The 9,935-nt window shown below is 45.5% G+C and overlaps 1 protein-coding gene across 4 annotated transcripts in view; it reads left to right on the plus strand.

The window, feature by feature from the left end:
- Nucleotides 1-9,935, plus strand: part of MYT1 (myelin transcription factor 1) — a 166,964-nt gene that overhangs the window by 59,895 nt on the left and 97,134 nt on the right. For all 4 annotated transcript variants that reach the window (XM_081916679.1, XM_081916678.1, XM_081916680.1 and 1 more), the window contains exon 2: nt 4,507-4,607. In XM_081916679.1, the coding sequence (XP_081772805.1) occupies nt 4,507-4,607 (101 nt within the window). The remainder of the gene's footprint in view (nt 1-4,506; nt 4,608-9,935) is intronic.

Here is a 9,935-nt window from a genome sequence, read left to right on the forward strand (position 1 = left end):
GTTGAAAGCTGCCGCGCTTAATTGCCCTTTGTTTGTTTAATCTTTTTCTCCTCTCCTTCGGAAAAAAGCCCCGCATCTATAGTTTCTTCCATCCCATGTGAATATTATTTACTTAAGCAAAGCAGTGAACGATGCCTGGAAAATTCAGCTCTTGAAGCGTGCATTTAATTTAAACCCTAACACAGAATGTTAAACTGTGTATTGCACCACTAATGGCTAATCATTAAAACCTATTAATTGAGGTTTAACAGCTGTGTAATAGAGATACACGACGCTCACTCCCTCAGTAAATATGATGTAATATCTGACTGGGATAAAAATGATGCCAAGCGGGCGATGGGGGGGCAGATTCACTGCTGAAAAGTAACAGCATAGCTATCCTAATGGGAGACCCATTTCCCTGCTTTTCCCATTTTCTCCGTTCTTTTAAACAAAATGTATTTTAAAATTTGAATATCGCTTCTGAAAAACAATAATAGTGGCCCATCACCATCCCAACGGACTTCCAGCCTGCTCCGTGACACAATCTGAAATTTCTCATCCTTACCTTCAAATCTCTCAATGGACCTGCTCCTGCTCACCTTTCCAACCTGTAGCTCAGTCCTGGAGAACACGTTTTGCATGCAAAAAGGTTCCTGGAGGACAAGGAGATCAGCAGTGCTGTGTCGAAACTGGGCCTCCCAATTTCTCACAGGTTTTGTTCCACTACCAAATAAGCCTGCATAGGAAGATCGGAAGCTGCCTGGTTTGGAATCAGACTCATTGGTCTGTCTGAGTCAGTATTGCCCACACTGGCTGGCAGCAGCTCTCCAAGGTTTCAGACAGGAATCTCTCCCAGCCCTCCCTGAAGATGCCGGGCATTGAATATGGGACCTTCTGCATGCAAAATAGCTGCTCAGCCTCTGAGCTATGGTCCTTCCATTGTCCTTAGACTCATAGAATCATAGAGTTGGAAGAGACCACAAGGGCCATCGAGTCCAACCCCCTGCCAAGCAGGAAACACCATCAGAGCACTCCTGACATATGGTTGTGAAGCCTCTGCTTAAAGACCTCCAAAGAAAGAGACTCCACCACACTCCTTGGCAGCAAATTCCACTGTCGAACAGCTCTTACTGTCAGGAAGTTCTTCCTAATGTTTAGGTGGAATCTTCTTTCTTGTAGTTTGGATCCATTGCTCCGTGTCCGCTTCTCTGGAGCAGCAGAAAACAACCTTTCTCCCTCCTCTATGTGACATCCTTTTATATATTTGAGCATGGCTATCATATCACCCCTTAACCTCCTCTTCTCCAGGCTAAACATGCCCAGCTCCCTTAGCCGTTCCTCATAAGGCATCGTTTCCAGGCCTTTGACCATTTTGGTTGCCCTCCTCTGGACACGTTCCAGTTTGTCAGTGTCCTTCTTGAACTGTGGTGCCCAGAACTGGACACAGTACTCCAGGTGAGGTCTGACCAGAGCAGAATACAGTGGCACTATTACTTCCCTTGATCTAGATGCTATACTCCTATTGATGCAGCCCAGAATTGCATTGGCTTTTTTAGCTGCCACGTCACACTGTTGGCTCATGTCAAGTTTGTGGTCAACCAAGACTCCTAGATCCTTTTCACATGTACTGCTCTCAAGTCAGGTCCTTCCATTTTTCAGCCCTGCTCTCACTTCAGTATTTCTTTGGAATCTTTGGGGGTGCAAGGTTTGGTGCTTCCCTTAGCCCTGTAAGCTGGGCAGGGTATGCATGTCTTTCTTTCCAACAAACATTTCCCCAGCACTCTGTAGCTTTTTCCTGGCTGCCTGTGTTTCCTGGTCTCCTTCCCATGGGCAGAGTTCACCTCGCAGTGTCTTACCCTGGGCTTGCACTGAAGTGTGGACACCCAGGAAGACTGCAGAGTGCAGGCCACTGGCGAGGAGGTTTCCACCATGAAAGAGAAGGCACTCACAAGCCACCCTCCACCACCTCAAAGTCAGGCAAGCCCTATACCCTACCCCATGAGAATTTCACCAAAATTCCATCTCTCCTTTGTTAATTTTCAAATGAGATTTCTGTTCTCATTAACCAATAGAGAATGAACTAAAATTCTGGATGTCTGCAAAGAGAGAAGAGGAGACTGTTCAGTAAGGTTCAACTGCAGTGCAGAACTCCACTCAAAGGAGTTCAGACACGCAGAATCAACATACAAGGTTTGCAACATTAGGGGGTGCCGTACACACAGAAGCTTTCTTTCAATGGGCTCAGTTCACACATTCTCCAGGAATTACTGACTGCACCAAGATGATTGACAAATCCCTTGGAACTGGCGGAAATGACTGGCAGAATCTGAGACCAGGGAGAAGAGTCGGTGGAGGAAGATTGGAAGAAATTTAAAGACTATTTACAGAAACATTGTAAAATTAATAAATGTTAGAATGATGTTGGAACGAATTTATGTGGTTTTAGCAGAAATGTTACAAAGGTTTAGGAAAAAACAGACTGTTAATTGGTGAAAGGAGGGAAAGTAAAGTTACATTAATATTAAGATAAATTACAGGACAAAAATTGGAAAAGATGGGAAGGATTTGCTGAAATAGCTAACCGAACTAGAATACAAAAAAGGGAGGTGTGAGGAGGTCAAGGAAACAAGCTAATGAAAGATAAGTTATGGGAAGAGTTGCTGTGTTTTTTAATTGTTTGTATTTTTCTGTTCTTTTTTTCTTCTTTTTTCTTTTTTACTCATTGCGATGTGTTGACTTGCTTTTGTTTAATATGGTGTTTTTACTTTCACTTTTTGTAACCCTTAAAACTTTAATAAATATTATTATTTTTTTAAAAAAAAACACAAATCCCTGTCCGTCAGCTGGTGAGCAACCAAGTGATGGCTTCCCTGCAGTTATCCCAGAACTTTTTTCATGTCCTCCCCAACATGTGCTTTCCAGTGGATGTAATTAGCTGCCAGCGAGAGAGAAATCAAGCATGTGTGAATCAAACCATTGTGTGAATGAAATATCAAGTGGTGTGTGTGCGTTTATCAGCCCTGGGCTTTTAGGCGGAAGCCTTGGGACTTTCTGTACTCTGTAAAGGTAAAGGGACCCCTGACCATTAGGTCCAGTTGTGGCTGACTCTGGGGTTGCGGTGCTCATCTCGCTTTATTGGCCGAGGGAGCTGGCGTACAGCTTCCAGGTCATGTGGCCAGCATGACTAAGCCACTTCTGGCGAACCAGAGCAGCGCACGGAAACGCTGTTTACCTTTCCGCCGGAGCGATACCTGTTTATCTACTTGCACTTTGACGTGCTTTCGAACTGCTAGGTTGGCAGGAGCAGGGACTGAGCAACGGGAGCTCACCCCGTCGCGGGGATTCGAACCGCCGACCTTCTGATCGGCAAGTCCTAGGCTCTGTGGTTTAACCCACAGCACCACCCGAGTCCCTTTCTGTACTTTGTAGCCTTGACTTAATAGGGAAACTGAATTTTGCCATTCCATGTTCTCAAGGTAGCTGCATCCTTCCCTGTTGAGAACAGTCCTCTGCCGGGCAGTGAAGGGCAGTTGCCTTCCTTTGCTTGTGACCTCTTTGTCAACATTTAATATGTCTTGCTATAAATCTGCACATTGGGAGGACAAATTAATACCTTGAAGGTTGCTGCTGGTGGTTGTTGTTTTTTTCTAAGTTGCCACGATCAGGGCAAAGCAAGTTACAGGGATGTCCCTGTGAATCATGCTGCCCCTAAGCCCTCTTCACAGCTTAGGGTCCCTTTTTTATTGTGCACTTGTCATGATTTGTGAAAATGATGGTATCAGGGCTGTTATATGCGATTCCAGACTGCTTGTACAGTACCTGTAAAACCTTCAGGGAAAGACATCTTGCTTCCTTTGCACAGCTCTGGCATCTGTAGGTAGAGGTGGTGTTGTCCCCCACCTGGAATGCTGGAGAGGCACTCCCAGTCAGATTAGATCAGGGGTCGGCAACCTAAGGCCCATGGGCCACAAGCGGCCCATGGGGGTCGTTTAACTGGCCCACAAGCCACCCCCAAACCGAGCTGCTTGCTCAGCGAGTTCCTGCGCGCTAAACCAGCCCAGCGCGGCGCGAGGACTCAATTCTGCAGTGTCAAAAATTGTGTCTGCACGTGCACAGACACCGGAGATCATGTCTGTGCAGACACAGATGCCGGAAATCACATCTGCGCAGGCACAGGCACTGGAAATCTTGGGTGCGCTTGGGCGCATGTACATTCTGGCCCACAGAGGGGTCTCCACTGGGGTGAACTGGCCCAGGCGAGGTAAACATTGCCGACCTCTGGATTAGATAATACTGAGCTATATGAATCAATGTTCTCACTTGGTGTAGCGTCCTATGCTACCCTGGTCCTATGTCCTCATGCTATCCTGTCCCTACCTGCACCCCACCCATGTGAACTATGATGAACCTCCATTGAATATTCTCTGAACTAAGCCTCCTGGAGGAAGCATCACTAAAGTGGTGCCAGAGGCTTCCGTAAGCTGCCTTTGTTGCTGACGCAGTCTCTTTCTCTTAAATCCTTAGAAAATGAGTTCCGAGGCAAACTGCTGAGTCAAAGGTGGACCCGTGGAGAAAAGATCAGCAGTTGCGAGACAGCCAAAGGCCTCCACAGCAGGCACATCAAGGTGAGGTCCTCCTTAGAGGGAAGCATCAGTAAACTCACAAAGCTAAGATACTGATACCCTGGTCTTGCTGTGCATTAATTACCAGGAGCACCAGCAGACAATGGGGGCAGGGCTTTTCCCAGAAATAAGACATTCATTGAAGCGTTTGCTTGTTGAATTTGTATCCCATTCTTCCACCAAATGGTGCTCAAAGAAGTGAAATATGATTTTTAAAAATACAATAAAATGCAGTGATGCAGGAATAAGATGGGTCTGCCGGTGACTATGAAACAGGAGAGGGGGAGCTTCGAGGTTCCAGAGACATCTTGCTGGTTGTTTTCAAAATACGATGCTGGACTAGAAGGACTTGGTCTGATTCTACAGGCAATGGGTAATGCTCTCACACAATAAACACTGCATTGTCACTCTTTCTTGAACTTTTCAACAGTCCAGAGAAGAAGTTGCAATCCCCAATGCATTGACCTGGGACCCACCACAGCTGTCAGTTTCCCTTTTTTTAAGGGAAATTCCCTTATTCTGAATAGGATTCCTTGCAAGAAAAGGGAAAAGTTGACAGCTATGAGTCCCACTGAACTCCAAAGGGCTGGTCTCTGAATTACTGTGCGCATTATTGCACTGTCAATAAGGCTCCTCCTCAACCCAGACTAAACTTGCCTCACTTTGATACTGGTGTCCATTCTTCCTCTGCTTACCTGCCCCATGAACTGAATAGCCCTTACCAGGTGTGTTTTTTTTTGGGGGGGGGGGGGTTGCATGAATTCACACACTTAAATAAATATACCGTATTTTTCGCTCTATAACACGCACCCGACCATAACACGCACGTAGTTTTTAGAGGAGGAAAATCTGTAGGCATGCCACCCGTAGGCATTCCCTCCATAACACGCACAGACATTTCCCCTTACTTTCTAGGAGGAAAAAAGTGAGTGTTGTGGTGCAAGACATACGGTATACTGTATATTGATTTAAAGGAAAGCAGTGCAATGAAAAGATTGCACAACTACAACTGTTATTTAGTTTTGATTCTCAAAGGAGAAATAAAATTAAAGGACCCTGTGTCTCCCCCCCAACCCCCCGGGGAACAAAAAGCAGAGGGATCAATATTTTGAGCAGGAAGAGAAGGTGTTCAGTATCACCTCCCCTTTTACCATTCCTCCACTCCCAGTTGCAGCCTCTGAGGGCTGACCTACACTTATGATTGTGCTATGCCTAGAAGCCACAGGTCCAAGCAGTCTTCCACTTGACCCATACTTTCTGGGCATGGGTCCAAGTGGTTTCCCCCTTGCCCCACTTCTTTCCCAGGGAAAACCCACTCTTTAGCAACAGATCAGAACAAGTGGCAATCCAGGGAAACTCCAAATTGCCTGCTTGCTCTGAATGAGCAGTAGAGAGTGCTAAAAAGGGGAAAGCAGCAGGGGAAGAGGAATTGTGGATAATCCTTAAGGCTGGTTATTGAGATTGAGAGAGAGAGAGAGAGAGAGAGAGAGAGAGAGAGAGAGAGAGAGAGAGAGAGAGAGAGAGGAGACTGAGGTTGCTTCCAGGCAAACTATTTATTTCACATTGGTCCTGATTTGCTTGCACAAAGTTTGCCTGGAAAGTAATATGATGCCGATTCTATATTGAGCATCCATTCCGATTGGTTTGCTGGAAGGTTATACAATATTGCATCTAGCAATTGTGATCCCACAGTTTCTAGTGAATTTCCCTGTCACTTTCCTTCCTGCAAACAGTCAGGGGGCTTTTCTTTTCTTTTTGGAATCGGGTCTGCCATGCAAGGATCTGAAATCTGCTTTAATTGTGCAGTCTAAATTTGCTGATATTCAGTTGAATCCCACCAGCAAAAGAAAGTAAGTGGTCCAACTCTGGCTCTCCCCACCACTGTGTTTCATCTAGTTTGGCCCTAACATTGCTTGAGGCCCTGCATTTACGCTTGGCTCGGGGAGACTGTTTGCAAACTCCCTAAGGCCATAACCAAAGGTAATTTGCTTCCAAAATAGGTTTATTCACCAGTAAAAAGAGAGATAATAAATATCAGCAAGACAGACCCGCGAGCTAAGGAACTAACATAAAAGGTCTAAGATACAGACTTGTCAGAAAGAGACTCCTGACAGGCCAGGTGAAAGGCGAAGTCTTTTGGAAGAGCTAAATGAATTCCTTCATTCATTCCTTCATTCATTAGCAAAGCAACCCTAATTAGAAGTCTCGGTGAAAGGAAAGCAAGTTTTAAAAAGAGAGTGGGTGTTGTTGTGTTAACACAGGAGGGTATTTAAGGAAAGCGACCCAGCTGCAACTTTTTGAAAAGGAGGAAAGGGGAAAGGCGGAACTGTCAAAAGTTCAGGCTAAAGTCTCTTGCCAGAAGATTACGAGGCTTTTATGAAGGGATACTTCCGGCCTTATCTTGGTCCTCCTGAAACACGGAGCCCTGTGTCCCCCTGGTAACAAGGCATCATCTTGTGGTAGTTAAAGCAGGCTCAGTTTAAGACAGCTGAGCCAGCCTGTATCTAAAGACCTGCTGCCAGTTACAGAGGAGAAACCAAACAGGGCGGTTGTTCAGCCTGCCAGAATCCAAACCCTGAAAGGTCTCCTGTTACTTTAAGAGCTGCTGAGGAAGGCCAAGCATGGACAGGTGTGGCTTTTGCTCCTCACAGGGCTGCATTGACAGGGGAAGTTGCACCTGGTGGGGTTTCCCCGCCCCGCTCTCTTCTGTGCAGCTCTTAAAGGTACAGAGGCTTTTGGGGGCCTAGTTTCCGTAGAACTCTCATTGGGACATTAAGGTTGGTTTATCAACCTAAATGATGATGATGATGTCTAGTCACCAATAGTGGGCCCAATGGCGAAGAAGGCTATTTCTGAATGTGCTGTAGAGGGGCAGATGGGGCTCGTCAACCTGGGAAGCCAGCCTATCTAGGAGAATAATTAATAATAATAATAATAATAATAATAATAATAATAATAATAATAATAATTTATTATTTATACCCCGCCCATCTGGCTGGGTTTCCCCAGCCACTCTGGGCAGCTTCCAACAGAATATTAAAACACAATAACCTATTAAACATTAAAAGCTTCCCTAAACAGGGCTGCCATCAGGCGTCTCCTAAAAGTCTGGTAGCTGTTTTTCTCTTTGACATCTGATGGGAGGGCGTTCCACAGGGCGGGTGCCACTACCGAGAAGGCCCTCAGCCTGGTTCCCTGTAACTTGGCTTCTCACAGTGAGGGAACAGCCAGAAGGCCCTCGGTGCTGGACCTCAGTGTCCGGGCAGAACGATGGGGGTGGAGACGCTCCTTCAGGTATACTGGACCGAAGTAAAACTCTGGTCCTAAACCTCCACTGCCTTATGGGACATCTTTGGGAGAAGAAAAGACCAAGGAGTAAACCTTACACAAATCTGGAGTGTAGTAGCCTTGCAACCTCCTTTTGGCAACTCCAGCAGCCAGGTTGGTACCCAATGTCTTGCTCTGCTTTCCTTTGAATTTGTATTCAGTTTTCTTTTTCATTCATTACATACATCTCATATCCATAACATTTACTACGCATCCCTTCCTCCCCTCCTAGGCTTCCCCCAACTTCCGCTTCCGGTTTCTCCTTTCACCCAACTTGCTACCTCCTAAAAGAAAAAGTACTAATAACATATTTATACAATAACAACTAACCTAAAAACATAAAGATGAAAATAAGTACACCGTATTATTTCTCTATCTTCTACACATTTTCTAATTACTAATGATGTGAATGTTTATTTAAATCCTGCCATCAAGTCTATAGACTTTCTTTGTTTCTGCAAATATAATGTAAGCGGTTCCCATTCTTTTTCAAAGTCACTGTTGTCTTTTTCTCGTAGTCTCTCTGTCATTTTTGCCAGTTCTGCATAGTTCATCAACTTGCCATTGTTCTTTAGTTGGTGTTTCTCCAGTTTCTTCCAGTTTTGTGCAATCAACATTCTCGCACCTGTAGTGGCCTACATAAATAATGTCCTCTTTTCTTTTGCTATATCTTGGCCTAAGATACCTAGTAGAATGGCTTCTGCTTTCCTTTGGACCACATCAGAGAGGCGGGAGGGGGGTCTTGGTCATCTGGACAGCCCAGGACCTCCTTGTACACTGCCCAGGCTTGCACCCCAGGGTGCTGTTAACACAGTGGTTTGGCTTCACTCCAAGAGGCAACACGACGTTGCCTCTCGAGACAGACAGATGCCAATTAAAAAAAACAAAGCTAGTCCCTGAATCATCCTGCCAAGAGATGAGGAGAGTTTTGCCACACATGTTCCGCCTCCACTGTTGGAGGTAGTATGTGTTTGAATGCAAGTTTCCGGGAATCACAACTGGGGAAAGGGCTGCTGTTGCATTCAGGTCCTGTTTGCGGGCTACTCGTGAGCATCTGGATGTTCACTGTAGAACAGGATGCCACTGGCTTGATCCAGCAGGGCTTCTCTTATATTCTTTTGTGCATAAAACATCAGATTTTGCTGTTGTTTAGTCGTTTAGTCGTGTCCGACTCTTCGTGACCCCATGGACCAGAGCATGCCAGGCACTTCTGTCTTCCACTGCTCCCGCAGTTCTGTCAAACTCATGCTGGTAGCTTCGAGAACACTTTCCCAACCATCTCATCCTCTGTCGCCCCCTTCTCCTTGTGCCCTCCGTCTTTCCGAACATCAGAGTCTTTTCCAGGGAGTCTTCTCTTCTCATGAGGTGGCCAAAGTATTGGAGCCTCAGTTTCAGGATCTGTCCTTCCAGTGAGCACTCAGGGCTGGTTTCCTTCAGAATGGATAGGTTTGATCTTCTTGCAGTCCATGGGACTCTCAAGAATCTTCTCTAGCACCATAATTCAAAAGCATAAATTCTTCGGTGATCAGCCTTCTTTATGGTCTACAACACTACTGGGAAAACCATAGCTTTAACTATACGGACCTTTGTCAGCAAGGTGATGTCTCTGCTTTTTAAGATGCTGTCTAGGTTTGTCATTGCTTTTTTCCCAGAGATCATTCTATCATTTTTGAGATTGCATCCCAGTACATCACCACTCTTTTGTTGACTATGAGGGCCACTCCATTTCTTTTACGGGATTCTTGCACACAGTAGTAGATATGATGGTCATCCAAACTGAATTTGCCCATTCCCGTCCATTTTAGTTCACTGATGCCCAGGATGTCAATATTTATTCTTGCCATCTCATTTTTGACCACATCCAGCTTACCAAGCTTCATGGTTCTTACATTCCAGGTTCCTAAGCAATATTTTTCTTTACAGCATTGGACTTTCCTTTTGCTTCCAGGCATATCCGCAGCTGAACGACCTTTTGGCTTTGGCCCAGCCGCTTCATATATTAGT

This window comes from Podarcis melisellensis (assembly GCF_964234715.1).
Source record: "Podarcis melisellensis genome assembly, chromosome: 6".
NCBI classification, from domain to species: Eukaryota; Metazoa; Chordata; class Lepidosauria; order Squamata; family Lacertidae; genus Podarcis; species Podarcis melisellensis.